General features: G+C 38.7%; 1 protein-coding gene across 9 annotated transcripts in view; it reads right to left on the reverse strand.

Moving 5' to 3' along the window:
- TRIP12 (thyroid hormone receptor interactor 12) overlaps positions 1 to 15,085 on the reverse strand; it is a 79,957-nt gene that overhangs the window by 32,391 nt on the left and 32,481 nt on the right. For 5 of the 9 annotated variants that reach the window (XM_055817539.1, XM_055817537.1, XM_055817534.1 and 2 more), the window contains exons 3-7: positions 11,825 to 11,950; positions 10,076 to 10,875; positions 2,453 to 2,558; positions 1,042 to 1,178; positions 51 to 134 (exon numbers count right to left, since the gene is read on the reverse strand). In XM_055817539.1, the coding sequence (XP_055673514.1) occupies positions 51 to 134; positions 1,042 to 1,178; positions 2,453 to 2,558; positions 10,076 to 10,875; positions 11,825 to 11,950 (1,253 nt within the window). The remainder of the gene's footprint in view (positions 1 to 50; positions 135 to 1,041; positions 1,179 to 2,452; positions 2,559 to 10,075; positions 10,876 to 11,824; positions 11,951 to 15,085) is intronic. The other 4 variants (XM_055817542.1, XM_055817541.1, XM_055817540.1 and 1 more) reach the window with 2 other exon arrangements.

A 15,085-nucleotide genomic window follows, 5' to 3' on the forward strand; every position in this document is an offset into this window, starting at 1 on the left:
ATTTATAGGCTGCAAACAAAAAAAGGTAAATTAATAAAAAACTTTTATACCTTGTAGTCTTCCCATCTCAGAATCATCTGACTCACTTTCTCCAGAGGTTGTCATACCTACAGCCCCAGCAACAGAACTAGAAGCTAAAGAAATAAGGTAGAGATTAAAGCAAGTTACAGTGCCTTAAAGCTACAAAATTTGCACTAATTCTATCGTTAAGGCGAAAGCATCCACCATCAGAAGAGTGCCCTGCATTTAACACTACCACCATCATACTACTGTACAATTGTAATTTTAAATATACCAGCCTACGGGGGGGGCGCGGTGGGGAATACAGCTAGATGAGCTAATTATCTTTCAGAAAAGTTTACCTGTATCCTTAGGTAAATTTATATTTCTCTTAATTGAGTGTCATGCTGCATTTAGTTTCTCTAAATTTTGACTTTTTGTACTAGCTAGCTTTAAGGAGAGAACTTCTGACTTTTTCTACAATCCAGCATAATAGCTGGAAAGCTCCTCTGAACTCACTCCTGATTATGACCAGATGTAAAATGAAGTACCATTTAACAGAATTGTGCAAGTAAGAATATTTGTTACAAATTTCTCCAGTACAGACATGCTTGCAATTTCAAGAAAACTTGTATAATATTTATGAGTAGCTACAAAAAAGAGCTTTTACAGGTAAATGCATGGTTCTGTATTCTGAACAGTTTGGTGTCTCTTCAGTTGGCAGTACAGTAATTTACGTAGCATCAGATATAGCTGCTTTAAAAAAAGAAAGAGGTAGATGCCTGAAAACTAAAGTCTGGTTTATTGGACATGGTTTGGAGACTACAGAAAAAAAAAAAGCGTAACTGAAGCATGTACCAGATATCCAGAAGACCAGATTCAAGAGTAAATGTCCCTCTCAAAAGTCTTCCAGAATTATTTACCAGCTGTACCAGCTTCAACAATTTCTCCCCAGAACTCATCTATTTAATTATTTTTAAATGCAGAGAAGTTTATATCAGCAACTACACTAAAAATGCTTCAGCTGGATTTTCTTCTTACCTGCAGCTCCCTGGGGTGCCTCATCTGTACGTGCAGCTGAAGAATTAACTCCATCCTGGTTGTTGTCAGGATCAGCCATCTTCTCCTGTCGGCGAGCTTCAGCTGCTCCTCTTTTACCCAGGCCAGAGCCTCGCCGACTAAAGATTCAAACAACAAAGTTTCAGATCTCATGAACTAAGACAGGAGATCTATTGATGTGAGACTACCTAAAACCACATAGCATTTATGTGGATCATGACCATAAAATTGTGCCATCTAACAGATGTGTGTGAGAATCCACCTTCACAAAATTATCCAACTCCTCTTTACCCTTCAGGCCCTGCACTATGGTAGCCATTTGTTTATACTAATGCATTACACAGTTAGGTTCTTACATTATACCCTTCAAGACAAAGCTGTCTACTAAAATATAACAGTAAAAATGAGCACAATTAAAGTAACTGTTAGTTACAAGTCACATACACATTGGAGAATTCAATGGCAGAGTAACTATCTAGTAAGTTCTAAACTACTGGAAGCAAAGAGAACTCTGATGTTCAACTTGGGTTTCAGTGCCGGAACAAGTCTGAGAGCACAAATTGCTTTGAATTTGCTTTTTTAAACACTACTGTCATCACCACTACAAATACATATGCTTACAAAGTAAACAGTCAAATTCAAATGCACACTTGATGACAGAATAGACTTCAGAAGCTTTTTTTTTTTTTCCCCCCTCATGGAAGAGGGTACAGTTGTACTGGAACTACTAAAGTAGTTTAGGCATAAGAAAAAAAATAAAGCTTGTTAAGGTGTCACAAGTCTAGCTTCAGAATATACGCAACTACAAAAATATACAAAAATTTTTTGCATCACAAGACATTTACTCTCCTCTCCCACTTAATCTACCAGCTGTTTAAAATTATTAATTCAGGACTAGTTCTCCCCTGCATTAGAACATAAATAAACTTCTTCAATATTTGCAGTATTGTTCAGATGCAGCTGCTGACCAGCTGAGTCAGCTTAACAATGTACACTATTAAAACAGACTCCTGTGTGGTACTTAATTTTCAAAACAGTAATCTATTTTATTTTTCATGATGACAGTAGTTCAGCACATGCTCTCTTTGTGTTTAGTGGTTGTTTTTTAAAATCACCACCTCCCTAAGGAAAGAATTACTTAAACTTGTGATATAGGCTTTGTATGCATCTTCCCCTTCACCCCCACAGCTGAGGGACTTATTGAAGGTCTGACAGTGACACATTCTATGCGCTGTCCATAACAGTGGTGTGTAGAGTAACCCAGCAGGCCTGAAAAGCTGCAGCTAATTCTACAATAGCTAAGTAAGAGACAGACAAGCTCAGGTTTTATGTATGGAAGCAACATTCATGTCAACCACAGCAGTAATCTCGTTTCATTATCTTAATGTTTTACCTGGTGCTAGCACAGGAGCCCGTGGTCTTTTGCCGTGTGCTCCGCCGCAAACTGGGGAGCTCAGCAGGTGGTGATTCACTGCGCTTCTTCGTAGATTTTCTTAGACCTACATAATATTTTAAGAATCGTGAGGAAATCAGTTTTTAAATACACAGCAGTTCTACAAAGAAATGAAACTTCTACATACAGGAAACTTCTGTGTAGAAGAACATAAGAACCACAATAAGCCCACATTAGCTTCTAGTTACCTTAGACTAATTGCTATACTACTAAGAGAAATGCTCAGGTATTTACTTTTACTCATTATTTTGAAACAAGTAATATTAAACTTGAAGTTGTTACCTAGACACCTTTTCCTAACCTACACACTACAGTTACAGAAAAGCTTCCAAGTCTCTCACGCTAAACAGATAACACCTTACAGGATACAAGTTTATTATTTCCACTTATTTATGTTCAAACCACTTTTTTTTTTAAAAAAAAAAAGATGACACTTCAGCTTTAGACAAAGAGAAAAGGAGAAATTACATTGTGGGGAGAGCAGTGGTGGTGGCATCTGTTCCCCCCCCAGTAAATCTGTGCAGCATAAACTTAATCTTTTTCACTAGCTAAATCATAATTTTCAGTCAGTTTTATTCACATTAGTGTGGCTTAAGAATAACTACCTTAAATCAAAACCATGCGCCCCTCCAGGAATCAAACACTGCCAGTGTTGAGATCTGTGATGTGTATTATTTGTGCTCCTATTTCAACTACAGCTCTTCAACCCCTCTCACTGTCAAAAGGGCTTTCTTGAGGCAAGGAACCAAGCATATCTTCACAGCTTTGGAAAAGGAGTTCACATTTTTAATTTAGAAGCATTTGCACTGTTGGGAGGCTGACCCAACTGATATTAACTTGCTCTAGGCCACGAAGCCATTGTTCTGATGACACATCTCACTGCAGAACCAGGTAAACCTTAAACACACAAAACCCCCATGCAATACAACATACTCTGATAATAAGCAAGGTTATTATCAAGCTGAAATATCCTATAATAACAGCTTCCAAACCAGAAGGCTGATAGTTAAGGTCAAAAATTAAAAATCCTCATCAGACCCAGCTCAACATTTCAGTCCACCCATCTCTATAACAAATAAAGTAAAGGAGAACCCCATAACATTCATTTTAGAGATACTATTACTAGAACAGATGTAAATAAATTTGAAAAGATGGTAATATTGGACCACTGCTCCCCCTTCTGGCAACAAAGCAGAAATAAAAAGATAGCAAAGTGCTATGTTTTTTGAGCACACTACCTATCAAACTGGCTCCTGTCTATTTCCTTAATCCTAAAACGTTTCAGGAATGCTGCCTTGTGGTACTGAGGGATGACATGTTCACTACGGAGCTTCTGACTGCGTATTTAACAGGAAAGGAAAAGTGATCTGAAAAACTATTACTGACCTGGTCTATAGTCCTTTCAAACACTATGCTAGACACAACACCACAATGCTGTGTGCAGTTGAATTCCCTGGAGATAAAGGTTAACCTGATATTTAGGTATTAGCACACACCTGATTTACTAACTCAAGAAATCTGGCAACCTTGGGAAAACAACAAGGTTTTGTACTTAACAGGCACCAAGCACTAAACCAAAGCCGGCCAGTCACCTGAAGCTTCAGATGGTCTGTATATACAGAACAAAATATGTAACTTTCTCAAATATTAAAAAAAAAAATATAATATTTTTACTACACACGCTTTCAAACCCAAAATTTAAGTTGCTATGACAAAAATACATGATGACCCGAATCCTATTTATATCCAGTAAGACATGGGGTGGGGGGAGTATGTTATAGATATGTAAGAGAAAACCAGTTTGAAACAGTTGTAGCAGGACCCCATGCCATAGCTACGTAAGCCTTTAAGCTGTAGAAGCGCACAGATACAAAACTACCCCTTGTAGCTGGTTATATTTTACAACAGAAAATGCATGCTTTAACTAGCACTAGGTATAGCACTGCATTACTCCACGAGTAAAACACGATTACCACTCTGAGTTCATATTATGTATACTGAAAAACACGCTACTCAGTACGGTACCTGTAACAGTATGGTGAAGTTCTAAATGAGATGTGCTTTTGCTTTACCTTTACATCAGGGGTCCTCAAACTACGGCCCGTGGGCCGGATACGGCCTCCCAGGGTCCTCAATCCAGCCCCCGGTATTTACAGACACCCCCCGCTGGGGGGTTGGGGGGGGTTGGGGGGGGGGGGGCGGGGAGGGGAACCAAACAGCCGCAGATGACTGCCTGCCACTTCATCCGCGCGCCGGCCCCCTGGTTAAACAGTTTGAGGACCCCTGCTTTAGATAAATAAGTTAGTCACCCTGTTACAGTAGTAATTCAGTGGAAAAATTTAAAAATACATTTTAATTCTTTATGTCAGCATGCCACTTACTACTTCAAATCTGTGGGTACTGATTTTCAAGTAGTCAGACCTAAATATTAAGTAACTTGTTATCAGCTTAATAACAGACTATCAATGACACACCACACATCCACTCTAAGTGAAGTAAGGTTGACTGGATTTATATCAAAAAGGGATTTCTTCTAAGGGCAAAGGTTTCACAAAACAGCAGAGCTAGCTTAACAGCTTACTCTTGTTTAACAGTTTGGTACACTCATCTCTCATTGCTCCCAAACCGATTCCTAGATGCACAGAGCGCACACCACATATACACCTTCTCGTTCCATTTGTATTCTGCCAGTTCGGTGAGCTGAGCTTGCTTAACAAGGGTCAGATGAGCAGAGACACCAGGAAGCAGTAGGGCAATGAAGCTGTGAAATAGGTTGTCCTTTTCCGTAAGAGTCATTAAATTAGCCAACCACCTCTTTAAACTGAATTACCTCAATAAGAGGGTTTTAGAAAATAGGAAGAGTTACCCAGTTACTGCTTGGTGGATGAGTTGTAAGTTACATCACAGCCTGAGCACCCAGAAGAGTTGAGCTCATTTTCTCCCGCTGCTCAGGAATAGTGTTCTCCTTGTCAGCTCTTACTGCATGTTTCTCTTCCCGAGTCTTTACTTCTCTACCTCTGATGTATCTACAAGGGCACATACATGAACCTAAAACCTCAGGACTGCCAATTTCTTCAGCGTTGGACTGAACTTTCATCCTTTCATTCACATGGTCACCAAAATTTCATCCTCCATTAACACATTGCCAACGTGCACTCCTGCCTGAGTCAGTCCTGTATCTATAGGGGTTGCAGGAGGCTAACAGCCCCCAGCCTTCGCTGGCAAAGAGGGCAAAACCCACATTCAGAGAGATGCCCTGTGACTGCCTGACGAAGGACAACACCAGTCACACTGCCATAGATAGCAAGGGCTTTCAGAATTGGTTTGACATTCATCTCCAGAAGCTGTTTATTCAACATTATTTCTGTAATACACAGAACTATCAAGAGATCTGTTTCAAAGAGCTAGTAAGACTTATGAACAGAGATGGACTTTTAATAAACCAGAAGAAAATTATCTTTAAGCAGTTCATATTCAGTAACTGCATAAGCTTCAGAATTAGAGCACAGGCATAGGTTTCCTTATGGCAAACTGATCTGTTGCTGATGCCATGACATCATCCTATTTGCATGCCAAACACTCATGTTAATGACTCAGAAGGAAAATAGACCCAAACAGGCTAAACCTGAAACAGCATAGCCTAACAGAAATCAAACAAAACAAACAAAAAAATCTTAAGAACATCTTCACATTTAAGTGTGTTTTCTGGTCAGCATTTTTTTAAAAAAGCATTTTTTGTTGCATGAAAGAAACAAGTCCTGAATGCAGCTGTACTGCATTCACTTGAAGTCTGAGTGTATTCCCCAAGCCAAAACAAAATCAGTCAAACTTTTACAGTCCATAACCTGAAAAGCCCTTATTTTGCAGTTCAGAAAGATAAATCAGTAGAGATTTACTTGTTCAAACTGCAAGTTTAGACTCCAGATTGGCTCCTGTGTTGGGCTGCTCTCCTCCTCATGCAATAAAGATGGGGTGAAAATAGTTGTGGCAAGGGAAAACTAGACAGCCTCCTGTTGCTCTAATACTCCACTATTCCCCTCCCTCAGTACCAACCCAGATGTTCCCAGCTCTATTATAGCCCCACAGAGCCCATCACTGCAATTAAACCTTCTCCAAGCCAGTCACCTTATTGCCTCAATCCTAAACCCACAATTCTTAAGGCTCTAACAACCATCACAGAGACAGTACTGTCACCCACAACCCCAAATAAACTGTTCCAGAGCTATTTTCAGATTCTTTTCTTCCTCACTTCTGCCAAATCCCTTGAAGCCAAGAGTCATACATCATTCAGGCTCTTGTGTTCACCTTCATGTGGCTTTCTAGTATATCCCAATAACCTCTCCAGCTCTGCCCACTGCCACCCCCAGGGTCTTAAACTATTAGGTAGAGACTTCTCAGTCAGGGACAGCTGTGCTAAGTTACCCTGCCTTCATCGCTGTCCTAGTCATCACTGCCAGCTTCTTCCTACTTAAGGGCCACAAGACACCACACACAAAGGACAGTAAAGATCTCCATAACAACAGAGACACAATTAAGCTTGGTTTTATACTGTTACATAATCAGTGAGATGACCCAATTTGCAACATTGTAAAAAAGCCCCTACAAAATATAGGGCTTGAAAGGGATGTCAAAATAGTCAAATCAAGAGAGCAAAACATGGAACTTGCTTTTTTTCCCCTGTCAAAAAATATTCAGCTACAAAAAGAGAGATGAAAAACTTTAGTCTAGCCTGTTTTTGCTCTTCCAACAAGTTCTACGGCTGTTACTCAGTGATATCACTGCTCAATTACAGATTGCTGTACAGCTGAAAACCTTGGAAGTCACCTCGGCTGCATTTAACACCTATTAATTATCCAGTGAGGACCAGACAAGAAACCTCAGGGTTTTGCCCTCCAATAGGTGAAAGTTTTCTGCAATGATGGCAACCACTTCTCTCCTCATTCTCTTCAGTAGACTAAGACAGCTCAGCTCTTCTGGCTTTTCTTTAAAGACCACAACTACTAATAATTCTTTTGTACTTCCTGAAATGCAATACCCCACAGTGAACAGCACTGCATTTATACAGACATGACTGACCATGTACTAGCAAGAATAATCTCCCCTCTCTTCCCACTTTTCTTCCTAGAACCACTCACACACATCATCTTTCCTGCAATTTTTGCAGCTCCTTGAAGAGCTATGCTTGCAACTTTGTTTTTGGTTTATCTGCCTCTACTTCTATAAGCCCCATTTCAAACATCTGTTTGATATTATGCTCCTATGCAAGCCTACCAAGTTTTAGCTTTCACTTTCTACACAGGATTACTATGACTTCTAAGGACACGTTTCCAGGCAGAGAGCTATACACCTCTCAATAATTTAGATCACTTTGCCTTACTGCTTTAGAAAGCTCTAGGATGTTAGTATCCATGTGAAAAAATCATCTATTCCTGCTTCCTTATCCTCTAAGGGTACTAGCATGCTACAGAAAATTAATTTGAACTTAACCATTCTTCCTTAAAAACCTACACTGGAGGTTTATTTTCTTACTGCTTTCTTGACACCTCTCAACACTATCCAAAATGTGTATTTTGTTAAAGTATTTGTCCCAACATTTGAGTTACTGAAGCTGTATGACAGACTTTTCCTCTAAGAGCACTACACTAATAGTTACCGTTGATTCCAAGATCACTTCAATCTGTTGTCAAAGAGCTCTAATGCACTATTTTTCAAACAGTGAGACTATTTGAAAATAACACAGTTTAACACTTCTATTCTAGGTTGAGTTCTTACTTTAAGTGGTATTCAGTATAGCAATGATATTCAATATAATAACCATTGGAATAAGTTTTGATGCAATCTACAGTAAAATGAAGAGGAATCAGATGTTTCAGACTTCTAGCATCACCTGTTACTACTTTTCTTTCCCCCTCAAACTGGGACACCATCTAGAGAAAGTAACTTCTGAGTCTAGAAGCATTCCTCACCATGCTTTGTGTCCCCTACTGGTGACATTTTATACATATACACACAAGCCTTATAGTCCATACCAACTTGGTTTTGTGACATACACTTGAATGTCTTAGTTCAACTTCAGTTTATCTTTTTGCAAGAGATCACTTTCAAGTCATGACAGAGCTAAAGCCAGTCAAGCTAGCTTTCTCAGGACATTCTTTGTGGAGACAGTTTAGGCTCATCTTCTCAATGCTGTTTTTCAAGTCATTCTCCACACACTCCCTTTACATTGTGCTATCCCACCCTTTCCCTTCTCAGTACTTGCTGAAATTTTGTCACTTGCCAGTAACTTGCTGCCTTCACTCTCTTGATGGAGTTAATTCTTTCTCCTCCCTGTTGATTGTCCTCATTGCTGAAAAGTTGCCTGTGACAGACTTAGCTAAGAACTTGTGGGTGGGTCAGTCCCATTCTTGCCCGATTCCTATGCACTTCCCTCTCCTTCCACTCTGTGGATTCAGAGTTTTGACTCTGGAATTCATCACCCATGAAGTCTTGAACCATGGAGCAGGTAGAGAAAAGCTTGCTACAAAAATGTAACTCCTCTCCCCTTCCCCAATGCTACTCTTCCTCAATTAGGTTAGGGCATTCCAGAATCAGTACTCCAGACATACAAGTTATCCAAAACAAGCCTGTTAGGTCAATTAAATCTACACATAAATTGCTTATACAGGAAGACAACCAGTTGCTCTTGTTTATTTCACATATTTCCTGCATTAGTATGAGCTATAGACATGCCCCATTTGGGACAGGCTACTTGCGACCATACACAGAGAAAGGAACAACAGTAAGCAAGCTTAAGAATCCAACTTCTTAAATCAAGTTTTAAAGAATACATGTTATAAGCATGTTATATAGTACACAAAGGCAGCATAACACATTTAAAAAAAAACAACACTTTGTTCAAAGCAACAGAGCCACAAAGGTATCTGCACATTGGCAAGCAGGTGCTCTGCTTGGAGACAGCCTGTATTTCTTAGTGACAATTTCCAAGAACAGAGCCTGCTATTCAAATTCAGTGGCAGAGAGGACATGTTTTGTAAGAACAAAAAGATAAAGTGACTAACATCTGAGGCACTAGGTACACTAGGTTTAAAAGATTACTGGTTTTGAAGTAGTATCAGAGAAGATATTCTCACAGTAAGGAAAAATGAGGTAAGCGGGCTTGAAACGAGAAATCACATTATCTACTTGTTTTCAATCATTTAACATCCCCACTTCAGGACAGATAGCTTAAGTAAAAGAGGAAAACAGAAATCTGACAGGAAGAACAATCAAGAGTTTTATAGCATACATGTTCCCATCACAACACTCAACTATTTTGCATATTTTTTTAATATTGATTTACAAGACAGAAGCAAATTAAACTTATAGAACACTGACTGTATTGAAGTAATTTGCTTTAGCTGTAAATAATTTCAGTCACTCCTTTACTTAAAAGCTCAGCAGAACACACTAAAAGTAAATTTCTTTAGGAAGATCACAAGAAGATCACTAAAAACGATAGAAATTTTTGTTTAGAAGACTATTTTAAAACATACATGCTTATTCTTCCACAAAAATAGGACTTACTTGCTAGCTTAGCCTGTAGTCCTGAAGGTCCAGGTTTTGATGTCTCCGATTTGGAAGAGCCTGGTAGAGACAGTTTTGTTTTAGGGAGACTGACTTTTGGGCTGAATCGAGCAGCCCAATCAAACTTTGAAGAGCCACCTGTTTTACTCTGTTCTTTGTCCCTGCTGCTCCTTCTTGGGCTGGGGCTGGATGCAGAACGGGAACGTCTAGCCTTATTCTGGTCCTTTCCTTGTTTCACTCTGGCACCCTGAGGAACAGCAGAAGCAGCAGAGGCAACAGCAGAAGAGGAGGAAGATGTGGAAGCTGAAGAAGAAGAATCAGTGATGGTGCTACACCCAGCTTTGGCTGAGGTCACTGATTTTGAAGCCAGCTTGGAGAGTTTTGCTGACTTCTCCTCAGCGCCAGTTGATTCAACTGCTGAACCACTCTTTATACAAGACAGATTTTCTGTCCTTTTCCTTTTCAGACTTCGGGAGCTACCAGCAGCTCCACCCTTTCTGGTGTGAGCCTTGCTTGTTGATGGCAATTGTGTGGACTTCTGCTGTTCTTGGTCTAAATGTCTTCTTTTAGATTTAGTATGTGGCTTCTTAGTTTCCAAGGAACTTTCAGTGTGTTGAAGTGCTTTGGGTCTTTTAGCAGAGCTAGGAGAATCGGTCCTCCTGTAATCTGAACTAGCACTGCGTTTAACTCCTCGAGAATTGTCTTTCTTAGGCACTTGCCCCGTTTTTTCCTTTTCTGAAGTATTGACTGTCTCTGGATCTTCTTGTTGTGGTATTAAAACAGTAGATGAACTACAGCCTCTGTAGAAGTAAGCAAGAACAGTGTTAATGTTGAACTCTAGAAACCTCACAGTTGCAATAGTTTTGCAAAATAAATGTCAGCGTTCTCTAATAATAAAGGAAACATCAGGTAAGATTATTATTGTTGATTATTAAGTTTACATTGAAACAAGAAAAAAATGCCTGTATGAGAACAGTCATGGCAAATCTTCGCTAGCATGAAAATTAGAACAAATTGCACAGTGCTCTGCTTTTTTTAATGAGGAAGATATGAGGTAACTTGGGTAGATTTTACTATCTGATTTTTTTTAATAGGTACGTCGAACTGATAAAAAAAAAGGAAAAAACTCCAAGCCTTGAAGCTATCACCTGAATGTTTGAGAATCTAAGTCCCACAAGAGCGTAAAGAGTGTTCAGTCATGCATAACTAGTCATAACTGGATTCTAGTTAAGGAAGACTCTTAATGAAAAGGTAGTTTCACCATCTTGAAATCGATGGCAATTAATCACACACAAAAATGGCAAAATCCCCTTCTACATGATAGAAAACTGTTCCAGTGCATGTATAGCAGAAGTACACAAAAGGCAGTCAAAGCGCGACCAAGATTACTACCCTGAACACAGGCATACTTTAGATTATTAAATGTTTCAATTCATACTGGACATTGCTCAGAACTCCTTGGGCAATCTTCCCCCCACATGAAGTAGGAAGAGGAGAAAGACTGTGCAAGTTTTCCAGTACTAGTTACGCAGAAATCATTTCCTCCCCATCACTGATGTAATGCTCTTAGTTGGTAAATTATAAAAAGAAACAAAAATAGAACGTGAAACACTGAAACCTATCCACTGAATGCAATACCTGGATTAGTTAAAAATCTATCAGTCATACATTTCATAAGCACTCTGTATAACTATACACAGTTGTGAAGCTCATAACACTGGTTAACATATGAATATGAAGTGCAATTACCTTTTAGAAAAGTGTCCCTTGGACTGTTCAGAAGTAGTATTAGACTGCACTTTGGGTGTCTTTGAAATGGATTTTCTACTCTCAGGAGGGCTATGTGCCTTATGTTTTGCCTGCCCAAAATGTGACCTGTCAGCAGAAAGTCAAAACAGAAAGCTATCAGGATTCCAAGACACATACAAACCCGCAGGTGGAACTATTATTTGCTTTTTGGACCATTTATAAATAGTAGTTTATAGCTTCAGATTTTTACATATCAACACCTAACATCAAAGCGACATTTCAAAAGAATCACCTGGTACAGTTACAAATCACTACCATTTTAACTGCGTTGTAAAGCGCATGATTATTTAGTAGTTTTAGATGTATACAACATTCTCACATCTGAGCTGTGCAGATAAAATTCAATTTTTTCTGTTGTGCAGTTACAGAATTATTCACTTAAACATTAAGGTAGCACAGTAAGGCACAAGATTAGAGCACCTGTCAAAGATGTCTTCTCATAAACAGATACATACTCATCAACCTCAAGATTTCATGTGTTAAGACTTTATCCAGCTACAAGTTTTTAAAAGTTTGTCTCTTGGCTCTTGAGTTTAACAAAATCAAATGCTCAGAATAGGAATGCAACCAGCTCGACTCAGTAGGAAAACTCAACCCCGCCAGTTATTTTCTGACTGCAGATCCACCAATTCAAAGGACTGGGAGCCGTTTGGTAACAGCTGAAGTAAGAGGAATGAAGAAATGCACGCTAGCAATGAAGGCAGCCAGATGAGACAGAAAACCTGTGATGTCAGAAAAAGACACACAGAGAAAGAGTTTCACATCAAGAAGCCACAACAGATCTTCCAAGCAGCTTTCAGCTACATGCAAAAAAATTGTATTGTATGCAAAGAACTGTATTGTATTAACTCTGACTTTAGGGCAAAGATCATACTATACCATAGATAAAATTTAAGTCTTAAGTTACATCTTTATATATTCCACACCTATCTTCAAAACCAATCAGAATTATCATCTGCAAGACTCAGGGACAGCTCATCAGCAGTTAAAACAGCATAGTATAAATAACTGCCGAGGCAAGAGACATCTTATTTGTACTTCCCTGGATAAAACACAGTTTTGACTCAGCTGCCACCAGGAAAACTCTACTGCTCATATACTTCCCACACTGAAACCCCAAGCACCGCTAACTTTAATGAGGCTTCAAACTAGCCTAGTATCAGTGCTGGAAGAAGCAACGTTTCAGAGTTAAACAACTGCTGAGTACATGCTTATACTATTAACCTAGGCTATCTAGTTCTTTGAGTTGAGCTATGCAAACATCTTTGACTCATATAGGGGAAGGGGAGAAACGTAACTTCAGATTTCAGTGTCCTGATCCAACCCATGACCCAAAACACCAAAATGTTTAGGCCAAAAGAGTAAGTGGAAGAGGAAGAAGAGTTCCACAAGCTTTCAAACAGCTTCTTCCAATCAAATGCCAGAAATCCAGTACCAAAGGCAGACCTAAGCCTGCTATTGACCAGGGAGTTTCACCATCCTCTTAATGATTTCAACATGAACTTTAACATAACCCTTAGTACCAAAAAAAAAAAAAAAAAACCACCACCAAAAAAACCCACACCTAACCACCTAAGTGACAACCACATGATTATCTGCCTACAGAGGCAAAGTGGTAAAACTTCTGTAACATGACTGTTTTTCTTGAAAACTTTCCTTCCTCTGTTTATTCCCCCCCCCGAAGTATTCTCATGTAATCAGTTTTTCAAACTGATGAATGGACCTAGACAGCACAGATGCAAAACTTCCTGTGACTCACCTAAGAGCATAATAGTCTGAAAATATCAGATTAACAGCATCTTCTCCATACTCCAGTAATCTGTTTTTATTTCTCATACTAGAAGAAATCATTTTTGCTATCAAAAGCAAGTGAAATAAAATAGTTAGATCTTTAGCTCACAATAGCAGATCCATCAAGGTAAACTTGGGAATAGTTTCACCTAATCTTGAGTGTTTAGATTTTCCTTCTCCCAGCAAAAGATTAAGGCGTGTAATTTAATTTTCCCCTTGAAATGTTTTTATTATGGGAGGAACAGGAGTTATTACATAATTTACACTTGGCATGAATCTCATTTTTTATGTAAGCTAACTGATCAGGGTTCATTTATTCTAAATATATTTTAAAAGGCTATTTTACCTTAAAATTTTTGGTTTGCTTCAATCAGAACTGGATTTAACCTAGTGCTTTAAGTATTCACAGAACACAAACCATTGGAGATCTTTTCAACTAAAATATAACTAAAGCAATATATCAAAACATCAAGTACTTAAATCTTGCACTGAAGAGTTTCCACCTGTTCCAGGCGTCTCCACTTTCACCTTTAAACCCTTCAGGTTCTTAGAAGTTTTACAAACATGATTTCATACCAACAGCCGATTTATATGGACCAATAGAGCTACAATCATAGCCTGGGGATCGTGAATACTGTATCGTGCAGACTATCTGCACTTGCTTTATTTTCTTTATCCATCTAACTATCAGTAGAAATAACACTCATAGCCAGAGCAGAAAGGTTACACTAGAAACATGAGGAGTTCAAATGACAAAGATTTTTTTTATTGTTCTAAAGACCTACACTGTGCTCTCACTTTTCATTGAGTTTAATCATTCACCTTGTATGCGTTGCAAAGAAGAGGTACACAATAGCAACTGTACATGTAGTAGCATGTCAGTTAAAAACATGACATTAAATCCCTTTCTCTAAGGTCTGTATGATAGCAAGCAGATTGACAATTTGGAGAGACTGCAGGATTGAGTTAAGACAACTTTAGCCATACACCAACTAACAAGTATCATTGTCCCAATTTATGGTAAGGTTGTCACAGCTTGTTTAAGGTCTCGTTAAAAGTTAACTTACATACAAAGGTAGTTAGAATAGTCTGAGCTAGAAACAAAAGCAGCAATGCTTGCAGAAGTGCGTGCTATAAAAGGTACATAGGCAGCTGGAAGATTAACTTTTGTTAAAGGTTGTAAGCTACCAGTACTTTTGACCATAATTCAAGGCCTTTAATTCATAACTTACCCAGTTACATGCTCTTTATTCTTTTCCATTAATGTATCCTTCATTCAGAAGCCTCATTTAAACAAATATTCCAGCAACAAGTATTTTGAGAGGCTAAGCTCCTCATTAATGATGAAAAATAAGTTAATTTTTTATGAGCTTCTGTTCATCCATTTCCATTCACAAGGGCAAATCAAGG

Source organism: Falco peregrinus, chromosome 12, assembly GCF_023634155.1.
Source record: "Falco peregrinus isolate bFalPer1 chromosome 12, bFalPer1.pri, whole genome shotgun sequence".
In the NCBI taxonomy this organism is placed as follows: Eukaryota; Metazoa; Chordata; class Aves; order Falconiformes; family Falconidae; genus Falco; species Falco peregrinus.